Raw genomic sequence first — 27,432 nt, forward strand, 5'->3', positions numbered from 1 at the left:
TCATAGAATGGTCTGGGTTGGAAGGAACCCCAAGGATCACAGAGCTCCAACCCCCTGCCACAGGCAGGGACACCAACCTCCAGGCCTGGAGCTACACAAGGCTGCCCAGGGCCCCATCCAACCTGGCCTTGAACACCTCCAGGGACGGGGAAAGCTGTGTAAAGGTTCCTTGGAGTAGGGAAGCTGTGGCTGAGGTCTGAGAATTCCACTTCCCCAAAGGAAGCCTAAGACCAAAATGTCAGAGGCACTTTGGCAGTAAGTTCGGGGTGGGCCAGACCCCATATGTCAAACTTCAGCTTGGGAAGAGTTTTGAGTTTAGCCCCTTAAAGCTGTAGCTGCAGATGAAGGTTCCTGAGCTCCTCCCAAGAGCCATCCAGAGGGTTGCCTCTACATGTTGGACAGAGTGATGGAGTTGAAGTAGCTCAGCAAGTCCTCCATGGTGAAGTCCATGGCAATCCCTGACCCTGCATAACAGCGCTGGATCAGATCCTCGAACTCTCGGTACTGCCGAATGAACTCCTGCTCCATCGCGTGCCACACCACCTAGGGAAAAACAGACCATCAGCTCCCTTCATCAGCCTGTGACAGCTATACATGCTGTGCAGTCCTGAGACCCCAAAACATCACCCAGATCACAGTCCAATTACCGGCAAAAGGTCTTCCTCCTGGGAGAGATCCTTGTGGATTTTCCTGTAGAGGGTCTCAAGGGCTCTGTTTACTTCCTTGCCAGGGTATTTTTCAATGACCTTCCTCAGCTCTTGCTTGCTGTAGGCCAACTGAAAGCTGACCTCTTCTTCTTTCACCCCTTGAGCCACACGGGCTTTTACCCCTTCAAAGAAGTGCTGGAAAGGCAAGGAGACATTCACTGATGAGCTTCCCTAAGGTGGATTCCCACATCAGGGCTGAAACCTGACTGCTGTCCTCAGTTCCCTTCTCATGTCTAATTAAGTGGAAATGAAGTATTTGAGACTGTTTCTCCTCCAGGAAAGCAGGGCACAGGGAATTTCACCAGCTCTCTTTTCTCCCTGCTTGGTAAGCAGCATCTCTAAGGACAGCAGCACCATGGAACAGTGGAGCTGCTGGAACAGTCATGTCCCTTGGTGTTTCATACAGCTTCATAGAGAGGGCTGAGGACTGGAGGTGGGATTAGGGGATCCCAGAATCTGCAGAAGTGTAAAGCAAAACAAGTTTTCCCAGGATATTGTATGAAAACAGGAATGGTTGCTCTCTAGGGAGGCATTTCCAAAGGAGCACATGTCCCACCCCAAGCATGGCTGTTGCTTGAGAGCCCAGGGCTGTGCCAACCCCAAGGGATACAGATCTCCAGGGCTCCACAAAAAGCTCCATGCTGGCAAACACCTTTTTCTGCATAACCTTTTCAGGCACAGAATCTGTCAGGCTGGAAGGCACCTCAGGAGGTCTCTAACCCAAGCTCCTGCTCAAAGCAGGTTTTACACTGAATTCAAAGGAGGGTCCCCGGGGCATTTCTCAAGGTCGATCTTTAAAACCTTCAAGGATAGAGACTGTGCAGCCTCTCTGGACAGACTCTGTCAATGCTAGTAATTTTTTTCCTTCTGTCCAGCCACAACCTTCCTTTCTACATTTTCTGGCTGTTGTATCTCTTCTACTAGGTACCCCTGAAATTCTTTCTTCTCCAGGCCACCCAAGCTGAGCTCCTTCAGCCCCTCCTCACCATGCTGGTGACCCTCCACTGGCCTTGCTCCAGTTTAACACCTCTTGTCATAGGTGGATGTGACAGACATCTCAGTCTGTCTCTGCCCCTCCTCTGTAGTATTCTACATCTGTTAATCTGGTCTAATGAAGGCCAAAAAAAGGGAATAATCACTTCCTTCAACCTAACATCTACCCCCCCTGTTCAAACAGCCCAATAATCTGCTTGCTGTCTTGGGCATTTCCACTGCAATTTTGCTACAGAGAAGTACTCCAGATCCTAAGGATTTTCAGAGGGAAAGCACTTCCTAAATGTATTCACTGTTTTCAAACCCAGAAGTGGGCTCCTTAACTACTTTGCAACTTCTCTTGCTGTTAAGTGAGTTGTGCCCAAACCTGAAGAGCTGTGTGGTCTGCTAGAGATGGCCGTGCAAGGGCTCTGGAAATCCTGAGCAGAACACAAGCCAAGTAGCCTCATATGTTCCTTGCTTTGCTTTGTTGTGAGCAATGAAATTACACTTTCCCTCACGGAGGGAGGATTTGGAGCCATTCATGTAGCAGGGCTGCAGGTAGCATGAGCCACCGCGCTGATCTTCCAGGCAAAGCTCCACGATGTTTGACAGCAAAGACTGGAAAGAAATTAAAAGTAACAGGCCCTATAAATAATTCAAGCTGATCTCAGTCTGCGAGGCGTTTTAGGGCAGTGAGAAGAGGGAGGGAGCAGAGTGAGGAGGGGTTTCAGGAGCAGTTAGCTCTCATAGTTCAGTTAATGAAGCAGCCGCTTGGGAAGCGTGAAACTGTGTTAGACTTGTTAGCCCAGGCAGCCGTGCACAAACAACCCCAGCATCTGCCAGGCACAGGCACGCAACCCAGAGGGGAGCTGGGGGGGCTGAGCAAGTCCTCATGCTGCTGCAGGGATGCTGGTACCCATGTCTGATGCTGCTGAGCCCTGTTCCTTGCTGGGGCTCTGCACTGGTGTGGCCTCATCTGGAATGTCATGTGCAGTTCTCTGGTTCAAGGAGAGGGTATAAAAAAGGGGTATGGAGATGCTGAGGGAACTAGAACATCTCTCTGATGAAGAGAAGCTGAGGGGCTTGGGACTTTCTAGCCTAGAGAAGAGAAGACTGAGGGGGGATCTTATCAGTGCTGATAAATACTTGAGGGGTGGATGTCAGGAGGATGGGGTTAGTCTTTTTTTTCAGTGGGGCCCAGGGACAGGACAAGAAGCAATAGGCACAAACTGGATTATAGGAAGTTCCACCTGGACACCAGGAGGAACTTCTTCACTGTGAGGGTGGCAGAGCCCTGGGACAGGCTGCCCAGATAGGTTGTGGAGTCTACATCTCTGGAGACATTCAAACCTGCACAGATGCTCTCCTGTGCAGCCTGCTTGAGGTGATCCTGCTCTGGGGAGCTATTGGACTGGATGATCTCCAGAGGTCCCTGCCAGCACCAACCATTCTGTGATTCTGTGAAACCCAGCAGCAAGCAGGCAGAGGCATGGGGACACTGGGGATGTGACAGCACACTAAATATAATCCCAGACTGGATTTGGGGAGGGGTAGCTTGAACACTATAATTAATTCATAGTTTTGTGAAGTGCAGTTGCCCTTCGAGACCCAGGCAAGGGTCAGTTTATCCCATACTCACATGAAGCTTCTCCAGTGGCTGGCCCAGGTACTTGATGACATATTTCTCCATGTGTTCACTACACTTTTGCTTGGCTTCTCTCTTCTTGTCTTCTAGGCAATGGATCTTCTTTTGGCACAGGAAGCTGTGAATGTGGTGGAAATTTGCCATCATGACCATATCTGTGTTCACCTTCAGGTTTGCTGAGGACAGGCTGTTGACTTAAAAGAAAAGAACAAATCAGGTACAGAGAGAAGACCCTGCAGAGTGGGTCAGGAGGGACACGAGATGCAGAAGCTGTCAGGCTTTGGTCACCAGCGATGAGTTTAACTAAGAGCTCAGGTGAGCATCACCACAGGTTGTTCAGCTCTTCAGCTGCCTTGTCTTGGGGTTGGACATCAAAGTTCAGCCCTGTCCAAATCTGCTCCTGACCTGAGTGCCAAAGAAGCACATCAGCTTGGCCTGCTGAGCAGAGGCATGGCTCACCACACTGACCAGCTGGTCTGGAGAGGGCAAGAGCTTGAGCATCTCACTGTGCATGCAGAAGAGAGGGGGGTCCTCATGGCAGTAGATATCATTTGAACCATCTGACCTCTTCCAGTACTGGAGGGAGCAACTATCTGATCCCTGCTCACTTGCTTTCACTTGCTTGATTCCCCATCTCACCTGCTTTGCAATAAGCATTGTTGGAGCCAGGAAGAGGCTGAGTTCATGGATTTATGAGCTGCTTATTCAGTGGGTCATCCCCATCTCATCTGCAGACAGGGGCTACTTCTCTGCTTCACTGTGTGATCTCTGGTTCGGAGGCTTGGAGCTGTTACTTCTGCAGCTCTTGAGGTTGTCTCCAAACTGGGAAGCAAGGTCCCTTCACTGACAAGCAGCTGAGAGCACCAGCTGGGACAACACAGGGACCTACTGAAAGGTATATGCCTTGCTCTCCCAACCCCTCTCTCCCTACAAACTCTGCTATTGAAAACAATGAAGATAACGACTGTTTTAAAGGTGTTCTGTGTGTGGTAGTTTTTGAAAGAAATTTCCAATTCCACATAACATACCAGGATTTAACTTTTGTTAGTACATTGAGACAATGCCACATGACAGGACAAGGGCAGCGGGTGCAAGCTGGAGCACAGGAGGTTCCATGTGGACATAAGAACAAACTTTAACAAACTTTTTCACTGTGAGGGTGGCAGAGCCCTGGGACAGGCTGCCTGGAGAGGTTGGGGAGTCTCCTCCTCTGGAGACATTCAAAACCCATCTGGACATGTTCTTGTGTGAACTAAGTGATCCTGCTCTGGCAGGGGAGTTGGAATAGATGGTCTTTCAAGGTGCCTTCCAGCTCCTAATGCTCTGTGATTCTGTCTTGGTGTTTTGGGGGAGCTGCCCTTTGTTCTGCCACTGCTGACTTCTGCACTTGTGAGAGGAAGGACATGTGCCTCAGCCCTGTCACAGCCAGGACCGTCCTGGTGTGGCACACACCATGCACATGGCATGTCACACTCTGAATTTGCCTGATGCTCCCAGGCTCTTGCTCCGTGGAGGCAGTTTCAGCCACGGGCAGTGCCCAGGAGGTGGGTAGCCTGCATGTACCCTGCTCTGGTGACTCAGCTGATGGCTGCATGTATATGTTTGCCTGCCTGATGGATCCAGCTGCCAGCCTTTGTACTCACTGCTGCTGAAGACGCTGCTGGCCAGCCTGAGATGTGCTTTGTCCAGCACCCCTCTCCGCCGAGCTGTCCTGAACACCTCCTCCGAGAAGTTCACAAACTCCTCAAAGCGGCTCACAGAGGGCAGGATCCCACCACCTTTCATCTTACTGGGCATCTTTACCTCCTCAATCTCTTTGCACAAGGTCTCCTGGGAAGAACACACAAGACACAGCACTCAGACGTGGCCCCAGGCTCGTTTTACAGCACACTGAGGCCTAGGCCAGAAACCAAGCAGAGTGATCGGTTGTGTGCCCCTCTCTCCATTTACAGTACGTGAGCCTCCTTGTTTGGGCCAGATGTGAAGCTGCCCTCCATGGGTGGAGTACTCTATACAGGAGAAACCCTTTGGTTTGACCATCCTGGTAAGAGGAGGCACAGATGGCACTTATTTATTGTGTCCCACCTCCCTCACACAGACACAACTGTTGATGCAATGAGGGTCTAGTCCTCCCAAAATCAAAGAGCCAGATTCCCTGCCTGATATAAAACCTTCAACAAAGGACAGGACAGAAGTTTAGAAGATTCTGGAGGTCAACTATCACTCAGATCTACTTGTGCTTAGTCCTGCTGACACTCACAATGCATTTGTTGAAGCTGCTCTTGGCCAGGAGCAGCATGTTACCCAGGACAGTGTTGAGGAAGGACGAGGGGAGAGCTGAGGAAGAGTCCCACATCTCAAAGATGGAGTCATTCAAGGCAACCAGGACCTGCAAGCAGCCAAATGGGTGGACCTTATTGCAGACATCTAGAAATCCTCTCAGCTCTGATTCCAGGCAGCTGAAGATCTCACTTAGCAGTCGGGTTGTAGGTTCTTCTAGTCTTTAAAAAAAAAAAAACAAGAAGTATGCAATTAAAAGGGGAGGGACACTGGCCCTGTGGTCAGCTGCAGAGGCAAAGGCAAAGCTAAAGAAGGAATCAAAGACCTCTGCATCACACTGGCACTTGGGTCATCCTTCAACTCTTCACCATCTCTGCTTGTGGGAGGACACTGAAACGTCCTGTTTTGGCAGCCAAACGAAACATTCCAGAGTTTTCATGTGGACATTTGGATAAGGTTTCTGTTCCATAGCACAGTTCCACTTTATGATATTGCTAATGAGCAAATCAACCTAATCAAAACACAGGGTTTTCCATGGAACAGAACTCTTGTTGTCTGATCCACCCCAAAGCAGAGCCACTGTGCCAGAGGGAGGCACAACTTCAGGCTCTGCTCAGCCTCTCTGCCTGCCCAGCTACCATTCCTCCTGGTCCTTTGCTATCCAGGGCTCAAACCTGAGACCACTTAGTTGACATCAGCGTGGTCAAGAGTGACAAATAAATCCCTGAATCGGTTCCTTGGGCAGTTCCTGTAGGACACCCCAGACCACGTCCCTGTCAGGGCAGCTATGATGATCTTGTCACCCACGTACTGGCTCCGAGGCTTGGCACAAGGAGGGTCCTCTGGAGGTGCCATGCTTTCTCCTCCCTTAGTAGTAGAAGCCTGAAAGAAAGAATGGGATGGGAATTAGGCTTTGTCTGCCTCAGAGAGTGAAACTTGAGATCTGGGTTTCATTTCTGCTGCCTCATGTTGGAGTCCTGTGTTTAACGCTTAGAGAACCTGTGATTTTTCTGGAGCCATCAATTCACTTCAATTCTTTGTCATCAGGAGGCCTCAAGCTCCCCCTCTAGTCACACCAATGATGGCTGCAGACAACAAGAGCCCAGGAGAGCACAGGGATCTGAGAGCCACTTCACTGTGCCTGCTGAGGCTGGGGGGAGAGCTGGCTAACAGGACTGGAGAGGACATAGTCCTCACACTTACCTCCAGCACCTGGCGGGCTGCAGCATCCTGTCTTAGCTGGAAGAATTTCTCAATGAACTGCTGCTCTGCAGTGCAAAGGGGTTGCAGCTCTCTCAGCACCTGCTCCAGCATCTGCTTAGAAATCATCAGGCATGTTAGAAAACCTTTCTAGCACGCACTGAGGACACTGCAGTAGATGTCCATGTCCACCTGAAGCGACAGCTAAGCCAGGTGAGCAGCACAGAACATCCCTGCCTCTGCTCGAGGGACACAGCACTAGCAAAAGGACCATGGGATGGGTTCCTGCACTGGCTCAGCCCATCTTAGACCCACGAACCCTGTAGACAACTTCAGCTCCTTACCTTGATGATGTTGCCTTTGTCTGGCGTGTCCTCCAGGCTTTCTCTGATCCCAGGGAGACTCCACCGACACTGCTGCCTGCTCCCTATCACCATTGGCTTCTCTAAGCTTTCCTGAAGACCTGCACATTTATGTTGGTAGGTGGTTAGACAGCACCTGCCCTCTTGGATTCTCCAGCTCCTTTGATCATTTGAACAGATTTAAATGTCTCTTTTTATGACTGATCTTACCCATGAATTGGTCTTTTCCTGCTGGATTCAGATAGAGGTGGGATGCAGGGTTCTAGCTCATGTTTAAATCTGCCTTCCCAGCTTTTCCTCTCTCTCTTTTTCATTGCTGTCTTCTTTCATTTCACTGCCTGTGACTTTTACCTTTCTGCTATTTAGTGCTTAATACTAACTCTTGAGGACTGGGGAGAGAAAAATCCTAGGTGATAAGTGCCTAAATCAGCAGAAATCCCTGCCAGAGCTTCAGGAAAATTGTTGCTCAGTTTTGATGGTAAAAAGCCATAAACCGGTATCCAACTAGGGGGGAAGTGATGAGGGGGTTTTTTTTGGGGGGGAGGGGTTTTGGTTTGTTGGTTTGTTTTTTTGGTGGGGGTTTTTTGGTGTTGGGATTTTGTTGGCCTTTACAAATTCTAAGCATCCACCTGGAAATTAATATACTTCTCAAACATCACCAGCTTTTACTCCTCTGTTTGCACTGGGTGCCTGGCTTAAGTGGAACTGTTAAAAAACATTCTTTGAAATGTACATTAAAAAAACCCACTGTTATATTTGCCACAAAAAGCCAGTGGGCAAACATCCCTATTATTTTAGAATTAATTCTAACAACCAGGATCATTCCACTAACCCCAGAGGTCCTGGGTGAGTCAGGCCAGCTCTCCATGTCTCGCTGCACCTGATACATCCTTATTTGAGCCAATCCCTGCAGGGCTTTTACCTCTGGAAAAGGATTTGTCACATGCCCTACATGCTGAGCAGGGATGGGAGATGACAGACAGCCCTGCTCACCACCTCAGCCTTGCTAAAACCATGGAGAAGATTAATAAGCTGCTACATCATCTTTCTTTTCCCCCACCTTTATGCAATGGGGGATGATAATTTCGCTGGCAAAACCAGGAAGAAAATATCTCCCCACAGCAAACTGGAAAGACTTTTACAAGCCTGTAAGTTTTAGTGTGGAAAAGGGAATGGGAAAATGAGGATAGACTTAATTATCAGCTCACAATTAATTATAAACAGCTTGGAGTTTGCCTTCTAAGCTCTCCCAGAATGCAGACACAAGGCAGTAAATCATCAGGTGGCCTATTTAGAAGCGATTGGCATAAATGAGAGCAGGGAATCAACCCTGAAAATTCAGTGCCACAGTAATCAGTACAAAGAAAGAGGCACAGAGGGCCCAGTGTTAACCTGGGTTATTTTAAAGTGTGAATGAGAGATGTTATCAGGCAAGTGTCCTTGCAGCCTGGGCTTTCATCCATGCCACAGCTCACCCCAAGGAGCAGCTGAGCAGGTGAAACGTCAGGAAAAACCTTGGATGAGGCTCCTGCAGAACTCCATCAAAGCCAGACCTTCCCTGTGAAACAGCCTGAGACCAGCCAGTTTTGCAGGAAATATTTCATCAGGACTCTCTGAAACTCCCTGGGAGCTGGGAGAGGCTGTGCTGGCTTTCAGCACCCATTGCTGCCAAGCTCCTTCTGCAGAAGGACGTGTCCATGTGTTTCCAGGGTGCTGCTGAGCCAAGAAGAGGTCAGCTTCAGCTCTGGAGGAAGGTGATGCTCTCCCTCCTGCTCCATCCCCAGGGGATCCAGGGGCAGGTGGGTGGCTCTCAGCTGGTGGTACCCAGGGAAGGTGCCTTTCTGCAGCTGGCCAAACCTCTGTGGGTACAATTTTCTGAAACTTCCCACCATTTCCATGTGCACCTTACAGTGATGTGGTGGCTGTAGTTTCAACCTGTTGCTCACACTAATGATGGGCCAGCTGAGCATCCCAGAACAAGCCTGGGGCTTCCTACCTTGCCCTAAACCTCTTCCCACCCCAGGGAGCAGCACATGGTGCCAGCTGACCCCCAGACAGGCAAAGCTCCTCTCATCTGATCCTGGCTGTGGGAGCAACACCAGCAAGAGGCAGACACCTTTGGGTGATGGATAGCAGTGCAGTCACAGGCTTGTGGCCATCAAGCTGTTCTGCTCCTGCTGCAGTGGGTTTTCACTGGCACCAGGTTTTCTCCTGGGATTTTAATGACTCCCACTTGATGGGACTTGTGGGATTGGCATTAAAACCAGACAAAAGCACTGAAAGGGAATCCCTGCTTTCACATTCACCAAAAGGAGACCAGGCAGACTGGCTGCAACACACACCCTGCACTATCTTTTTCTTCTTTTTATTTCCCCTTTAAATTTAACGAGTCCATTTTCACAAGGGGCCTCTAAATAGGCAACTGCCCCTGCAATGTCCCCTGTTTTAATGGCTTTCTGAGCAGAACTGGCTCTGCTCTGGGAAGAGACAAACCTGGGTGGTTTTATTTCCCATCACCCAGCAAAACTGAAGTCCCTCGCTCTGAGCCCATCAATCACTTCACCAATAGGAACCAGGGCCTCTTTATCCTGTACCCCATCTTTGCTGTTTCTTTCTGTTTAAATCAACTCAGTCACCCTTCTGCAGGAAATGATATTTGATGACATTATCTTGCAAACCTCAGATCAGCATTTGCTTCCCATTGCTGGTTCCCCGGGCTTGCCTCCTGCCTGGGTGCTCAGTACCTCGTATCAGGAATTCCTACTTTTAAGCGAGAAAGGGCACCTTTTCCCAGGAAAAGCTGCATCCTCATGAGGTGTCATCACCAACCCATCACTGTCTGCTTGAAGGAAGGTGTCCACCCCCATGTCCAGATGGCAGCAGCAGGGGCTGACAGAGTGTTCGACAGGTGGGTATCCCAGATCCAATGAGTGATGTATCGAGCGCTCCAGCACGGCTGGGTCCCTGGCACCTCCAAGGAGAGAGGAGGGCATTCAGGGTGACAATGGGTGGGTAAATCTGCCAGCAGCAGCACTGTCCTGCTCCCACTCCTGTGCAAGTTGCTGCTGGCACAGTCTCTTTCTCCACCAGCTTGAGACTCACCAGGTTCTTCACACATCCAGAACAGGGAGAAGCAAAACACCCAGCTATTGCAATTCCCTTTACTCCACCTCCAGAACTGAGGGAGAGGGTCCTGGAGGGCTACAGAAGCAGAGATGATCTGACCCTGCAGCCTGGTCAGCTTCAGCGTAGCTCCCTCCAGCTGCCATGGCACAGGCTCCCTCACCATCCTTTGCTCCCCATCAGAATGACACAGACTTCACCTCAGAAGACAAAAGATGGGCAGATGCCAGGGCAGCTGTGTCAGACGTGCAGGGACGATCGGTGTGCTCGCTGCTGCGGGGCCAGCACAGCAACCGCCCCAGCCCTCGGCCAGCATCCTTCAGCCACCAGCCCTGTGCCCTTCACCGCTTGGCTCTGGGACCTGGACACAAGTGATGAAGTAGGTGCAGAGCTGGAAGCAGCCGAGCCAGCTCTCTGATAGACTAAACACGCCATGCAAACTGGGTTTTGACATTCAAGCAGGGCCAAGCTGGCCTGGAACTTTCCATTCCAGTGCTTTGTTTTGCTGAAGGAAAATATGACTTCTGTGTGATCAAAAAACTTCCAGAGGAGACAGATCAGTTTCTCTTTTTATCTTCAGAAACACCTGACTGGAGTGTTTTGAGTCAGATGCAGTGATTTCTGCTGAAACAATCACCTCGGGACAACACAGCCCCACAGTATGAAATCACCCTGCTCACATAAACATTGCTATGAACACACTCATGTCTTCAGGGACAGGCTTGGTGCCATCTCTCTACAAGGAAAAAGAGTGTCTGAGGAGTCTGTGACCTGCTCTGCTTGCATAAAATATGGACCAGGCACTAGCCAGGCAGTCCCACGTCATCTTATAGCTCATGGGGACACAATCTCAGCCACCCATGCCTCATCTCTGAGTCCAGCAAAGGGAAGGCACACAAAACCTACAGCTCTGAGAAGCCTCTGAACAAAACTGGATAATACACAGAGCCAAGGCTCCCACAAAGGCTGCCTGGTGCAAAGCAAAGTTGGCTTTGTCACACGCTGCCAAGCTGCAGACCCAGCCCATGGAGAAGAAAGTAAATTCATGGCACAAGATCTGGGGAAGATACCTGTGATAGGGAATGATTGCTGTGTTCCCTACTTGCAAAGAAGTCACTGCTCAGTTGCACAAAAGTCATTATTTGCAAAACACTCACTTGCTTTTCTTCTTCCTAACAAGAAGGTTTTGGCTTGTTCAAAAAAGGCTTTGATTTCCCGGTCATAGAGTCTGCTGAGGTTCTGGGCATAGACCTGGAAAGAGGAGACAGAGACATTCCCAGTGTATCTCATCTCTCTGTGAACTCTCCCCATTTCATAGCCTTTCCTTCAGCCGCCCACGTAAAACAAAAGTCAGTAGATGGCAACAGACCTATTGGCTTTGGTGGGTAAGACCTTCTGAAGGGCAAAACCCAGCAGGAAAAGCAGAAAACAAGACTCAGTGATATCAAAAGAACCATCTCAGTTACTTAACAATGTCCTTATTAAAGGAAGAGGCTGAGGACTTTACAATGCCCTTTCCCTGGAACCCTTTAAATAAAGCAGCATTGCATAGAATGCAAGATTAACCACATGTATTTCATGCTTTTCACTCTCACTCAGTAGAGAAATGGCCAGATGAAAGCAAAAAGACAAAATTCTCACATTGCAGACCTTTTCCTTCAACACAATGTCTATCAGTGAGTCCCAGACCTCTTTGTGTCCAACATCTTGTGGCCAAGCTGGCCAGACACTCTCCTCCTAGAAGGGACAGTGCTGGAAGCTTGTAGGCAGTATGGGTTTAGTGGAGCCAAGCTCTCATCATGAATTGACCAGTTGGACTGATCTGTTGCAGGTGGATAGTTTGCAATATTTGCCCAGGATTTCAGACGTACCTTGGGGACATCACAGAACAGGACTGAGTTGGCGTTCCTCAGCCAGGCCATGAGCGGGGTGTAGGGCACCAGTTCATCATGGTGGAGTTCATGGCTTGGTGCAGATAACTTGCCAATGGGTTGCCTAAGAGCAGGGACCTGAGCATTACCCTAAGGCAACAGAAACAGCAGAAAGAGTCAAATGAAACACAGCTTTGAAAAGATCTGGCAAATCATTGCTTCAGAATTACCCCTGAATTCCCAGAGTCAATGCTTGAAAGTAAATACTAAACATTTAAGGAAATAATGCTAAGGAGTTGGGGGGTCACTCCTTTTTTCTTCATGAAATAAAATCTAGAAGATCAACGTTTTAAGGAAGCCATCCAGAGGGACCTTGACAGGCTGGAAAGGTGGCCCCATGTGAACCTAATGAGGGTCAATACTGCAAAGGGTCAGGTGCTGCACTTGGGCTGGAGGAATCCCAGACACAGATAGAGCCTGGGAGAAGAGCTCCTGGGGAGCAGCCCTGCTGAGAAGCTCCTGGGGTTCTGGTGGGTCAGAAACTTCCCATGAACCAGCAGTGGCTCTTGCAGCTCAGAAGGGCGATGGGATCCTGGGCTCCATCAGCAGAGGGGTGGCAGCAGGGACAGGGAGGGGATTGTCCCTCTCTGCTCTGCCCTTGTGAGGCCCCAGCTGGAGTCCTGTGTCCAGAGCTGGGGGCACAGGATACAAGAAAGATGTGGGACTGTTGGAGAGGGGTCAGAGGGGCCACAAAGATGCTCAGAGGGCTGGAGCAGCTCCCTTACGAAGAGAGGCTGAGGGAGCTGGGCTGGTTCAGCCTGGAGAAGAGAAGGCTGTGGGGGGACCTCATTGCAGCCTTCCAGTCCCTGAAGGGAGCAGAGGAACAGGAGGGGAATCAGCTTTTTAAAAGGGTAGACACTGGCAGGACAAGGGGGATGGATTAAAGCTGAAGGAGGGAAGGGTGAGATTAGAAATTGAGGGAAGTTTTTTACAGAGAGAGTGGTGAGGGGCTGGAACAGGCTGCCCGGAGGGATGGTGGATGCCCCATCCCTGGGGGTGTTCAAGGCCAGGTTGGATGGGGTCCTGGGCAACCTTGTATAGATCCAGGCCTGAAGGTTGGTGGCCCTGCCTGTGCAGGGGGTTGGAGCTCTGTGATCCTTGGGGTCCCTTCCAACCCCTGCCATTCTATGATTCCTTTCAGATTGCTGCCCACAGAAATCTCATCTGCCATCATCTTTTAAACTACAAGACGAGCACTTGAAAATGTCAATCAAAGGACCAAGTGTTTGGCTTTTATCCTGGGATTTTACATTACAAAGTTATATTTGGGGAGACACTTCTGGAGAATCCTCTGACAGTGGCATCCCCTACTCTGCCAGTACTATTTTACCAGAATATAACAGTCTCCCAGGATTTTGTGATGCCACGTGAGCATCTTTACCTGCAGCTCGAAGATGCTGGTGATGTGACTGATGAAAGCATTTTCAAAGTTCTGCTTGAGTGTTTCAAACATGATGAGCTGCTCAGCCACAGCCTGAAGTTTCCGGTAACCTTGAGTTAAAAAAACCCCAAAAATGAATAAAATTAACGGTGGCACAGAGTAGCACGAGCTGTGGTGGCTGCAGAACAACACTGCTTAGAGAGCTGGCAAGGAAGACAGGTCTCCAAGGAGGAGGGTCTGAGATAAATGCTGCCACCCAAAAGGCAACAAAGGGAAACAAGATTTGCTGTGGGAGCTGGTAAACTCAGACAGGGAAGGGGTTAAAGTGAACAAAGTAAAGTAGCCAAGTATTCATCAGTCCAGCCATGGCCAAGGACTAACACAGCCTCTTCACAAGGAGAGCACAGGGGGTTGTGCCAGGATTGAGCCTCTGTGCACCTGCAGGACTCCAACACCCACAGTGTTTGCTACAGCAAACAGTCATTTTTCTGTGTTCAACCACAGGCTGCCCCCAGTTTCTAAACACAGCAGTCCCTTCCCTGAGGGGTGCTGTACACAGATAGCAGACGATGGTGTCACACACCCAGGTATTTAGAGGAATTGTACAGATGCTTGCCATAAGCTTGCCTTAATTTCAATGCAAACTGGACCAGCTGGTGCCCCAGTCCAGACAGAGGTGGCTGCAGACCTGCTGCAGTACGTGGATGCCCCAGCTTGGCCATTGGCAGCAGGAGCTGGATTCCTCCCCCGGCTCCTTTTCTCCATGCATGTTCAGAGGTGATGTTACACAGGCTTTCTCAGCCCTGTTTGATTGAGCTTCTAGGTAGAAGCTGCTGAAGATTTTAAAAGCTTCAGTGATACCTTCAGAAGAAAGCCAACCCCACCAACCTGTTTCCCACAGCTCCGGGTGGGCTGCAGGGTGCTCTGCACCATACACCCCACGAACCCCCGGGTCAGAGCTACTGTTTAGCTTCCCAAAAACACACCTGTCTTCTGTTTCCTCTCTACTTTGCCACTGCCCAGCAAACTTGTGATGCAATTCCTGAGAACACCTCTGGCTTCCCTGGTTTGGGGGCACCTGCAGAGGCTGGGCAGCATGGGACGGTGCTGGGATACCATTTGCACACGTAAATGTCTGCTCTCTACTCACCTGGCTGTATCTGGATGTTCATGCAGCCAGATAAAGCCTCTGCTGCAGCAATGCAGGCTTTCACCTTGCTGGGGCTGGAAAGATCTGCGCGGCTCAGGGCACCACAGTGTTCCCTGCTGAGGCTGAGGTGGGTCTGAAAACAAAGCCAAAAGAGAACAGGTACAGGTCCAACCAGCTTCTCATCCCTCCTCATCCCACCCAAGAAGGCTGCTGGGTCGAAACAGCCAAGTGCTATCTTCTTGCATGCTACCAGGCTGCATGAGTCTGCCAAGAAGACCATGTTGCTCCATCCCCACCAAAACCAAAGGTCTGCAGGATGACAACTGCAGCAGTGGCCAAGCTCAGCATGAGTTTCCAAAGGGCCAGAACCTCTGGGATCACTGCTGGCAGCAAAGCAGTGGGGAGGAGAAAGAAAAAGCTAAGGAAACCGCAGCTTGTGTTACTCATCAATTATAACGTCAGTGGCACAAGAGGTCAGGGTAGGCAGTGGAAGTGAGGATTAGCTGTGCTATTACCGCACGGTTCTTGCATTTATGTTATGTTGTGTTTGTAAATAAGTCGCTTTCCCATCCAGAGCCTTTCCCCTGGCTGTGCGGCCATGGGGCTCTCTGCAGGGAACAGCCCCTCACTGCGCAGCGGCTGCTGAGCCAGACTGATGTGTGGAGAGTCTGGGCTGAGGTGGGAGTCCAGCTTCCCTCAGGGGCAGGGGAAGGGGGAAAAAATAAGCGAGAAAGGAGAGGAAAGCTCTGATGGGGAAATTCCCACCAGCGGGAAGAGAAGCAACAGGGTCCCTGGACAAACAGCAGTCCCCAGCATGCGCTTCCCAGGGCTGATGTACACTTTGCCTCTGTGCACCAGGTGAGGGAGGCTGACGGGAGCACCCTTTGACCAGGGCTGGGGGTGCAAGCTCCGTCTCTAATTGCTCCTTAAGTACCGTGCTGGCTTATTCCCGGGCAGTGATTACTAGCCATTGAAATTACTATTATCTACTAATGAGAGCTGTTATCCCCAGTACAAAGTTATACCACCGACTGAAGGGAAGGAGACAGAAGCTCCTCTCAGTGGCAACTGCTTCCCACAAGAAGCCCTACAAACCTGAGGTGGATACCCCTGGAATTTGAAGGCACAAAGCCAGGAGGATCTTAGGGCTTTGGGTGCAAAGGTAAAAGCACTGTCCCAGCAGCCCCTGAGCCCCAAAGCTGACAGTGAAAGGCAGACCACAGCATCCCAACTGAAAGTCTGCAGAGCTGCGTTTGGGAGGTCCTGGGCAATTACATCATTTGAGGCTTATTTTGCCCACCAAAAGGGCTTTCATGGATCCCTCTTACAGCCCTGGGTCACAGTGAGGGTGCTGAACATCACATCTGCAGCTGGCCTATCTACCTGTAGTCCATCCCAGATGGGTGGCCCCTTGTTTCAAGGCCAGAGAAGCCCTGCAGCCTTTGCAGACCAATAATGGTTTTCAGAGTGTTGGAGGCTTGCAGAAAGTTTTGGGTTTTTTTTTTCTAACAGATCCCCAGGCTGAAGATTCATGTTTCTGCAAATCCACGTACCGTGAGGAAGAGGATCTCATCCATCAGCTTTGTCTTGTTGGAATCAATTTGATGCAGCAGGGAGTTTTCCTGGTGGATGTGGTCCATCTGCTGCTTCACACTTCCCAATAACACATCGTAGATCTGCAAGGTCTCCTCCACTCTGGCCACCTCTGCCAGGGCCTCATCAATGGAGCTCATCAGTTGTGTCACCTGCTTCTCAGAAGAGATGATGGCTCTAAGGTTGGCCTGTAAAGTGGAGAAACAGAGGGCTTCAGCATTGTAGCAGGGACTGGTCACCACCACCCTCCCAGCTCAAAGCAGAGAGCCTGCCATCCCAACGTGCAAGGTGCTGTTGTAATTGCAGATGTTCTGTGTTACTACCTGCACAAGGTCAACACCTCAACCCTGCATGTGGTCAAACTCCACATCAGCAACCATCTGCAAGTCCAGAGTGCCAAGGCAGAACCCTTCCCTGAGCAAGCTGCGTGTTCCAAGGACTTTCACCTGGCACAGCAAAGAGCTACTGCAGAAACACCAGGCAAATCTGACTGTGAGCAGAACAGTGTCTTTGTAGGCTGTGAGAGAGCCCTGAGCCCTGCCAGCTTTGGCACCCTGCTTTTCCCTCTGTGCAAAGCTGGATGGAGCCTCCATCCCTCAATCCTCACAACTGGTGAAGACCTGGGTGTCCATCACACAATGTTTGTAATGACACATGCCAGCTTTGAGGTGCTGGCTTTCTCTGCAACACGTTTTCACTGCCCATGGCCATGCCAAATGCCCATCACAGCACATTTAGCAGAGCTTCAAGCACTGCCAGGGCACTACCCAGCTGAGCTGCCCTGGCAGGGGAATCGAGCAGCAGTGAAATCATGCAGTATATACATCTCTAATGTGGAAACTGAAGGCACAATTTGCCAAGGGAGGTCTCAGGTGTTTGCTTTGACTGGTGGTAGAGATGATAGCGGTGTGTTAATCGCTGCTGAGGAACTCTGGCAGAGATTAACTGCTCCAAAATGTTAATTGCATTGTTTTCAGGGCCTGTGATAGCAAAGAAAACAATCAGCAGACATGGGCCTGGGAGGTGTGAGACTTCCAGACTGCCAGTTTTCTGTCCATTAATAAAGATTTTGAAGAAGTTTGTCTTTTATGGTATTTCAATTACCTGAGGTCTTTCAGAATAACAATTGCATCTGCACCACCCCCACCCCCCCCCCCACCCCCAGCTCGCCCTGTGCTCTGCTTGCCCATGGGAAGCGAGAGGAGAGAATCAGGGAGCATGATGGATGTTAGTCAGTCAGCAGGGAACTATGCAAAGGATGCACAAAGTTCTGCCTAATAGGACTGCAATGTTAGTACATGGTGTGCATTGTGATGCCTCGGGAGAAGCAACTTATCCCTGAGAAGAGAGTGAGGAAGAGGGAAAAAGAACAGGAGGGTGCCTCAAGTCTGCAGAATCAGCTCCATGGCTTTGCTAGCAAGACAAAAAGCTGAAGCTCACCTAAAGGACCTGTAGTGGAGAGGAGCAAATGAAGTAAAAGGTCTTTGAAGCCCACCAAGAGAGTATCTGGGGTGGGGTAGAAGGGTGGATGATAATGAGCTCTCATAATGGAAAGATTAACCATTCTTTGGAACCCCTGTGAATAGATGGCGTGTAGGAAAGCTGTGGCACTGACCCTTTATGGCATGCACATTAGGAGCAGTGATCCCAGTGCTGCCCAGCGCTGCAATAAAGAATACCTGCTTCATAGTCACCAAGACTACTGAGTTTTCATTCCAGCTCTTCACAGCATCAGGAGGAAGAGAAGCAAAAAGCCTTGTTGCCCCAGGTCAGGTTTCTGTGACCCAGACCTTCCCCATGCTCCAAATTAGAAATGCCTGAAGTCACAGGCACTGGGCATTTACAGCACTGAGGTAAGGAGATTCTCTTCTTCAAGCTCCACCTGTGTTGCTGTTGGGATAAAAACGAGCTGGTGGCACCAGGTCCCAGGGAGCCACATGCTGAAGGTGCTGGAGCAGCACAGAGGAGCTCCCGAAAGGTGTGAGAGCTGCAGTCTCACTGGCAAAGCACAGCCTACACACTCCTGTGGCTAACGTAGGGCTGTTCTGGGGAAATCATGTGAGGGAACAGCGGATTCACAAAGGATCTGGGAAGGTCAGAGGAACAGTGGAGAAAAGAAAAGCCTGGTATTGGAGCAAGCACATCAAAGCTGCTCCATCAGGTTTACCCCAGCGCAAAGTGATGCAGCTTTCCTGTGGGGAGCTGGGTGACTGGAGCAGGCAGAGCTTTCACTCCCAGCAGTCGGATTTAAAGCAGGGTTTGCTAATGCACACGGATACCCATCACTGATAGAAACCTCCAGCGATGCTACACAGGACCTGGGAGGGAGCAAACAGCCCCACTCCCAGACTGCTGCTTTCCAGCCGCACACGAGGGACCCCGGCCCCAGGCTGCGGGCTCTGCCCAGAGCTTCCCACTTTATTAAATGTTCCTAAATTACAGCCATAAACCTCCTGCAAGCCTGTCCCCAATGTGCCTTCGGATTGTCTTATTAGGGCCTAACAGACCCACGGGGGGGGCTGCCTAGAGCAAAGCATCACCGGTCATATCAGCAGGGCAACCGCCGGCGGAAAGGGCTCTCTGGAGAATCGCCATCTGGGTGAGGGTAATAACTCTCCTGCTAGAAGCAGCACAAACCTGGCTGGAGCTGCCTGTGTTTCAGCAGGTATCCTGCAAGCTTAGGAATACCAATGTAAAAATCAGAGCTCACAGCCACCCAGGTGGCCCTGGCCGTGCTTTCCATCCCTCGGAAGCAGATCAGCGCAGTGTTTTGGGGGGGAAAACATTTCAATATATGCATGTGCCAGTCTAACTTGCTGGTATTAATAACACTTAATATCCCAGATTAAGCCTTATAAATAGCAACATCTCGTTCGTTGGTTTGTGTTAGCAGCAAGTGGCATTTATGCATCAGCGGGCATGAAAATAATGTATTCACCATCACCTTTCATCTCAGAGAACCAAACAGATTTATGAGCTACTCTCACAGGGTAGTTTTTTTCACCTGGGAAGCAGTGGCAAAGTGCCCCTACAGCTTGTGGAGAGCAAGCGGGAGCCAACCTCAGGAGTTGGGTCTGCTGAGTGTAAGAGGTTGTATAGAAATACCAGCTGGGAATAGAGCGAACACTGGAGCTAAAGAAAGTCAGATTTAGGGTTTGAATGGCTTGGGGTTTTTGTTCCACCCCTCTTTGTTCTTCAGCTACCTGGCCATAAAATCCTAGCACAGTGTTTATTAACAGGAGCTAAATGCTCAAAGCAGCTATTGCATTATTCTGCCCCAGCACTCAGAGAAACGAGTTACTCACTGCAGGAGCACAGTAAAATGCAGCAACTCTAATAAAGTAAATAAAGCTCAGCAGTCTGAAAACAACCTGTGCCTTCTTTATCGTCCCTTCCTACGGCAGTTTATCTTTTGCTGTTTATCTCCTCACATCTCTGCTCCATTTCTTCCTCTTTCCTTTCTCCCTGGTTGCTGCTTTTCCTTCTTGTGGTGGCCACACAGACCCAGGCCTGCCCTGAGCTGCAGACCTGGCTGCAGGTTTGGGGAGCTCTCAGTGCCCCGAGGTGTCTGGCAGGCTGACGCTGCTCACAGGACACCCCATGCAGACAGGGAAGGGGAGACACATAGCATGGGCATTGTCACAGCGTTTTCCCTTTGGGATGGTTCCTGTACATCACTTCCAGATGGGGTAAAGACCGTTGTGTTGCTCCAGGTCACTGCGGACCCAGCTGGAGACACAGTTTGGGTCAGAGGCGACACGCTAACGCCAGCTTCTCCTGCATGGGTCCCTACAGAGACCATGGTCCTGATTCACGCTGCATAGGACACTTTGTGCACAATGTGAAGGGGATCCCAGAGTTCCCCACTCTCACCTACCTCTCCCAGCCAGCCCCAGAGCACCCCACTTCATTTTGCCCCTGTGCTGCCCCGAGAAGCTATACCCTGCCCCACGTCCATGTGCAGCTGGGCTCCCTGTCCTTCCCCGTGGCCGTGTCTCTGCCTCTGCTTTGTTTCACTCCTGTGCAAAGCTGACAGTGGGCCACATCTGCCCCGAGCTGGCCAGTCACCGTGTTCATCAGAGAGACACCGCTCAAGCCCATGTCTCAGGGGTTTGAGGTCAGCACAGACAGACACACAGACACTGGTGCCTGGCAGACAGGCTGCAATTACTTGTTGAGTATCTGCAAGGGGCTGGCAGCCCAGCTGGGGTGCACGGTGGGGCAGACAGGGTGAGGGGAGAGCAGGTGCTCCTGCCTCACACATGAGATGCTGTAGCACAGTGCCGAGATGAGTTTGTCTCAGGTCAAGCACTCGCAGCAAACAAAAGAACTGCTGGTGCCCAGAGACTCAATCCAGTGCCCAGAGACTCAATCCAGTGCCCTTATGTGCCAGACACCTTCTTTTTGGTTGAGTCACAGCCCCCAGCCCCCTTACCTCATCCAGCACATGGAGGTCCTTGCTCAGCTGCTCCGCAAAGGCCACTGAGTTGTTCACAAGGGGCTCGTACTCCTCCATCAGCCTCAACACATCAGCAGCCTCCTTTGGTGTCATCTCCTGGTATGCACTGAGCTCCTCCGGGCTCTCAGTCTTCACCGTGCCCTTCCCATCTTCTTGGGGCCCTTGTCTGCCTGCACAGACAGGAGGAGAAGTGGAGATGGCCCAAGTCTTCTAGTTATATCATTTTATTAGCCCTGCTAACGTTAGCCCCAGGGGTCCCCTTGGGTCTGAGTGACACGTGTCCAGCACTCATCTGCTGGTCACAGAGTACCATCACAGCATGGAGCAAAGAGAGATGTGGGTGGGATAAAGGGACAGCTTTGTAGAAGGGACAGAATGGACATTTGAAAGTTAATTTGAGCTATGGTCACGTTTTCACTTGCTCACATCTCCAGGACTGCGTGTTGGGGCATGTTGATAGGTTTGTTATACAAAGCTGAGATACATTCCAGAGGTGGACAGACTTCTTCTGATCAGATACACTGACAGTCACCTGCTGTAGAGTAAAATACATTTTTGTACCTGTATTTCCTGCTGCACTGCTGGGGAATGTCATTACAGTCTCCCTGGCCTGACGTTACCAACCCTTCACCGGTCACCTTCCCCACCCAGAGTGCAGGTAGCATCTCTGGAGATAACATTAATCATCCATCTAATTTTTCTTCCCAGCCTAACACTGTGTCTCCTCAGCAAGGGGCAATGGATAAGCCCAATGACTCTACCTCCAGACACACGAAATGGATCCTCACGCTTCCCTCTCACCAGTACCCACCTCAGCCTCTCCCAGCAAAAATAAACTTCACTGTTTGAAATGTCTACACCTCCCATTCCTGAAGTGATGATAACAATGATGCAAAAAAAAAAAAATCACACCCCCCCCCCCCCAAAAAAAATCCCCACCCTAAAGCCAAACCACTCTGAAACTAATTACCTTCCACTGTGCAAGAGGGGATGTTCACAAACGTGACAGAGCTGGCAAGGAACCTGTGGTTCAGCTTCCACAAGCATCTGATAAAGTTCTTCTTCTCGTCAAAGCTGCTAGTGGTCCACTTGTACACCTTATCGAACTGCAGATCAAAATCCAGGCTTGCCTAGATGGCAGGGATTAATTAGCACATCAGCTGCATGCTCCTGGCCACACCGCGTGCACTGGGCATGGGTTTGCAGCACGTCGCAATGGCAGGGTCCCTGGGCAGCATGGTGGGGTGAAAACACCTCCCACACCCAGAGGAGGAAAAACACAGCCCAGTTGAAGGAGATGACACACACACTGCTCCCATGCTGAAGTTTGGGGGTTTCAGTGGCCCCAGGAAGCCACATTGTGAATGGAAACTAGCAGAGGGCTTTGATGTTTGAGGAGAGAGCTTTGCCCCTTTGGCCAGGGGAGGTTTGACAGCTCCCTGAGAGCACCCAGCAAAACAGCCTGGCTGGCACGTGCTGGGAAGGTGACCCCAAGGAGCCCAGTACTACCAACACATCATGCCAGCTGGACTGGTTTTGGTTGAGCCGCACCAGCATAGTGTGACCGAGATATGCTAAAGGACTGAAACAGGCTGAAAGCAGCCCCAACACCCCCCTGATAAGCTCTGTATTTCCACACTGACAGCAGGAGAGTCCTCTGGTGAGCAGCAAACCCTTTACATCGCTCTCCTGCAGGTATAGACCTCTTTCCCTGGACTTCTGCTGTCCCAGGGCAGGATTAGAGAGCAGTGGTCTCAGCGCTTGGCAAAGCATCACAGGCAGGATAAAAGCACTGAAAATAAAAGGATGAATGGCAATTCCAGCCCTAGGAGTCCAGGACACCCACAGTGGGTCAGACCAAGGTCCCCTGTCCTGATCCAGCACACTGATTTCTTCCCAAATTATATAAATCCCTTACCTTCTAACTGCAGGTTTTGGCAGATGAACACTGATGAGTTCTGACAGTGGCCAGTGGCAGCTGCTTTGGAGGAAAAGCATTCAAAAGGCAAGCCCAGGGTTATATTGCCTTCAGGATTCCCTGCCAGCCTCCAGCAGCCCGTGACCTGGCAGCTCACAGAGCCAGAGGTTGTATCCACAGCACTGTGCTTAACGGCCCTTGAAGGACCTGCTGTCCCTGATTTCCTCTAATGGCTATTTGAACTTATTTGTGGCATTGGCATCCACAGCATCCCGTGGCAATAAGCTCTGCAGTGTAATGCTGAGCTGAAGGAGAAAGCTCAAATAACTTGAAAGCTTGAGTTAATTGGGGGAAGCCCAACCCTGCCTCACACCACAGCTATTACCCTCTGCAATTCTCATCCAACCCCAAAACTCAAACCCCTCTGCACTCAAGACTTGGGAACACCCAGGGGAACCCAGAAACAGGCTTCCCCAAGCTGAGTCCTGAAATTCTCCTGGCAGCACCGGGGTATCATGCATCCTGCACCCTTGGAATTTCCCCATGCTGTTTTCATCTATGTAAGTGTCAACATTTCTGCATCTATCCATGCCCATAGGATGTGGAGTCATGGAGGGGGAGCTCCAGCCACAGGAGACTCAGTTTTTGCCACTAAATGGAGAGAAAAAGAGAGTTTCTGCTGAACAAAGAACATCCCACAGAGAGAGACTCCTTCCTGCACCATCTCATTAGCTCTGCTGCACAGCCTGATCTCATCTTCTGGAGAACTTGGAAGCCACACTTATCATTATCGATACTAATGGTCATAACAGGCAGAGTTTCTGAGGATGGATGCCCTCCCACCACACGTTAAGGGTTGCTTTCTAAACACCTCGAAGCAACACATCACACCCCCATCGCTTGGCGGGCTGGGTAGCAGCCCTGCCACAGCACAGAGCAGAGATGCTGGGGGAGGAATTCACCACCCTGTGGTTTATGGCCTTATGAGGAGCTGTTAAAGCAGGATCTGTTAATTGCTTCATAAATATTAATAGTGTTTTGGTCAAGGGAGCTGTAGCTTTAAGCACCGCTGGACTTGCCATGTCAGGACTTTGTTGGTGCCAGGGAATGGAGAGGGCCTCCCAGCACAGACCTGACAACCAAGACCTTGCTGTGCACACTGAATACTGACCCAGGAGCTGGGGTTGGCCTGTGCTCAACGTGATCTGCTGAGCAACAGAGTAGAGCTCTTTGGATTTCCATGGACCTGCCAAGCCACACACCAGGGCCTGTGCTGACTTCAGCACTGGGGAGCTTGACCTCCATGGTGGGACCCTGAGAGATGTCAGCACATCCTGCCAGGGGACCTTGCACAGCTGGTGAGTAGATCCCATTTGAGGAATGGTATGGAGAACGCTGGCTGCTTGTGTGGGGGAGAGAGCGATTCAGCCTGGAAGAGGGCTCCAGGCATGATAAAGGGAAGAGAGAAGTCAACATGGAAAAAGAGACTAAGGGGTCAGCCTGCTTAGCCCACCAAAAGGAAGGTTAATAGGGGAGGTCACTGCAACCTGAAAATACATCTGCAGAGAAGAGCTGTCTAACCTAAAGGACTGCCATGGCATAACTACATGGGTAGGAATACAGGCTCAGAGCCATAATAAGGCTTCAGCCATTGGGGCAGCCAAGTTCATTATCTGCCTCCAAGTAGGAGGGGGTTCAAGGATACCCCAACACTTCAATGTAGACTGGGATCAGTTTTTCCTCATTGGGATGACAAGTGAGGGGGAAGGACTGAAAATCCCAGGGCTATCCCAGAATCCTAACTCTTCAGATCCAAAGTAGTTAAGAAGACTTGGTGGAGCCAGGCTCATTTGCTAGAGGAAAGCTCAGGCAGGATGACAGCATGTGTTTCCTTGTGCACAGGAAAATGTGAGACAAGGAGATACCAGTTCAGTTCTACCTGTGGGATGGAGATGCCCTGCAAACCTGAAAATGTGACTTTCTGTTCAGACATGCTGGGCAGATGCACTTTATTTGTCCTGGATGCAGAACTGGAAAGCTGTTCTTTTTCACATTGATGTCTATGCTTGTGAATACCCAGGCACCTTGCCAAAGCCCCTGGAACATTCACATTAATAAAAAAAAACTAATTATAACAACTTTAACGACACACTGCCAGCCCCAGCAGCAGGAAGGAAATATCTTGTCCAAGCTTTCTTGCCCAAAAAACCCCTTAATGTCACCCTAAAAGCGCAGACTCCCACTGACTCCAGCTCTCCATAATCCTTCTTGCAATAAATGCCTCCAGTTAATCTTTAAATACCCTATGCAAATGTCTGTCAAGAAGATTTGTCAACATGGATCGACAGATGGGCCTGACAGTGTGTTCTGCAAATGCTGGAGACCTGGCAGGAGCAGGGCTTTGCAGCCCATCGCTCCAGCCGCGAAGGGTTGCTGCAGAGAGCCCCAGGAGCTCCTCTGATGAGGGAGAAAGGGACTTTTCCCATTGATCCTGATGGAAGCTGTCATCCTGGTCAGGTATTTCGCCAGCATGACGTTTCCTTACTTAGAGAGGAATAACTGTGGTGGGAGGAAATCATTCCAGCCTCAGCATCCTGGCCACAGGTGTCAGCCTGGAAGAGATGAGGGAAACGAGGAGTCCTAAAGCACTGATGGAGGATGGAGGAACCATCCAGGGAGAGACCTCACCTCACCACACTCTAAGAAACAGCTGAGGGAAGGCAGAAGGCTTTTTAATGTTTATGATGGTGGTTGTTTCCTCAAAACCAGCCTCACTCAGGCTCCAGTTCAGTCCTATATTAGAAATCACACAGCCCCCACTGCTCTTCCCAGTGTCTTCCCATGGGCTGAGCTCCAGAGGCCCCAAAATCCCGCTATGGATCCCGGTCTGTGTCCCTTCACATTCCCACCACTACCCCATGATCAGTTCTGCCATTCCCCCTGGAAGTAGAAGTCAGTCCTACCTGATCGGGAGTCTTTCCATCTACCAGCTTCAGCTCTGCCAAAGGCCACCTGTAGGCAATCTTGAACTGCTCTCCTCGCTCTACCTTGACCTTCACCAGAAAGGGCTGGGTTGGCCTAAAGGCATCCACTGAGGATGAGGGAGAGGGAAAAAAACCACACAAAAACCACACAATGTTATTGTTAGCCCAGTACACAAGAGTTCAGTGTGAGTGGGAAGCTGCAGACAGACACACAGACACTGTTGTGGCTGTATGAAGAGATGTGACAGGGTTTCTACTGACTTTTATTGAGTATTGACATGTGGGAGGTCTGATCCAGAGCACCTTGAAATCCATGGAGGGATTCCCAATAATTTCAATGAGTCTCACACCAGGCCATTGTGCTCTGCACAAGTAATGTTTCACCAGGATCCAAACTGGGCAGGAACAGGATGCCCTAGTGCCATATGATATAAGATTGTTATCAACCCTATTGCTGGCCCTACAACACATGGCCAACAACATGCCACGTTCTTTGGCTGATACCCACACTGAGATAGCCCATCAAGAATCAATTCCTGTGCCAGTTAGCTTACAGTCAGCTCTTCCTTCATCTGGGAGGTGTCAGGTCATTCTGGCTATTATAATTGTACCCCCATAGGAGCCAGGTATCTCCAGAAAGATGACATGGACAGTTGTCAGGGTCTGGCACAGGCTGCCCAGGGAGGGGGTTGAGTCACCTTCCCTGGATATGTTTAAAAAAAGGGTAGATGAGGTGCTCAGGGATATAGTTTAGTTTAGGATGGGAATGGTTGGGCTTGATGATTTTAAAGGTCTTTCCCAACCTTGTGATTCTGTGATTCTGTAACTCCTGTTATTTTAGATGCTACTTACAAGGTGGCTACATCACCCCTCAGAGATATTCCTCATGCCCTCCACTGACTACAGAGGGAGATGTAGTACATCATTTAGGTCAAACACTATGGGTAAGGCTCTCAGAAACTAATCCTGTCGTAGGTGACTATGCTGTCTAGAAGCTGACTGGCAGGGAAGCCTCTCCCCTGTAAGTCTGTCAGAAAAAGATAAATAAATCTATGCTAACAACTTCTCAGGAGTGATCAAGTAGAAAAGCACAGACTGAAGGAGATGGAACATTTCCCAAAGCACTTGCACCTTTGGGTCCTGAGCAAACAGCCACATACTCCTCAAATGTCTGGGTACTGAGAAAACTTCCATCAAGCCCAAGGAAGACACAATCAGGCTGTAATGTTGTGCTGTGTTAGAACGGTTTGTTGCTGACCTCTAATGACAGTTTGAGCCAAATGGCAAAAAAATAACCTTAGAGTGGTGGAGGGGACAATCCTGCAGACCCCAGCTCACTCTGTCCAGCCAGCCAGAGATCACCCAACACCCGAGAAGAAGCTTGTGCTTATGTTGCCAGTTCTGGACATTGTAATCCTATCTTCAGATTACAATTCTTTTCATTTAATCTCAAAATACAGCATTCCAAGTGTTGGCCCTATCTTTTCTCCCAGGTTAGGAAAAGAGACATCAGAGACCAAACCCTCTGACTGGAGCTGCCAGAAACCTCCCCAGGTTTGCAAGTCAACCTGTCTCCCAGCCCCCACTCCAGGCTTCTCACCCAAAAGACAGAGAATGGACATCTTCTTCTTCTTCCCTGTCTTCCAGACACGGATGGTTTCCAGCAGCTTCTTTTTCTGTGGGTTGAACACGTCTTTCTCCAGCGAGCTCCAAAGAGAAGCCAT

At 50.2% G+C, this 27,432-nt stretch overlaps 1 protein-coding gene across 1 annotated transcript; it reads right to left on the minus strand.

Annotated features, from left to right (window-relative positions):
• Positions 1-312: 312 nt before the first annotated feature.
• Positions 313-27,432, minus strand: LOC311195893 (exocyst complex component 1-like; the record flags this gene model as incomplete). The annotated part of the gene is made up of 18 exons (XM_084269341.1): positions 313-543; positions 648-842; positions 3,322-3,521; positions 4,971-5,157; positions 5,588-5,828; positions 6,419-6,489; positions 6,811-6,924; positions 7,152-7,270; positions 11,450-11,543; positions 12,164-12,313; positions 13,605-13,714; positions 14,755-14,887; positions 16,308-16,535; positions 20,783-20,976; positions 21,777-21,936; positions 24,690-24,821; positions 25,688-25,815; positions 27,309-27,432. 18 exons carry the CDS (start codon positions 27,430-27,432, stop codon positions 388-390), a joined length of 2,736 nt encoding a protein of 911 aa, XP_084125467.1. The 3' UTR covers positions 313-387.

This window comes from Gallinula chloropus (assembly GCF_964237585.1).
Source record: "Gallinula chloropus genome assembly, chromosome: 11".
Classification (NCBI taxonomy): domain Eukaryota; kingdom Metazoa; phylum Chordata; class Aves; order Gruiformes; family Rallidae; genus Gallinula; species Gallinula chloropus.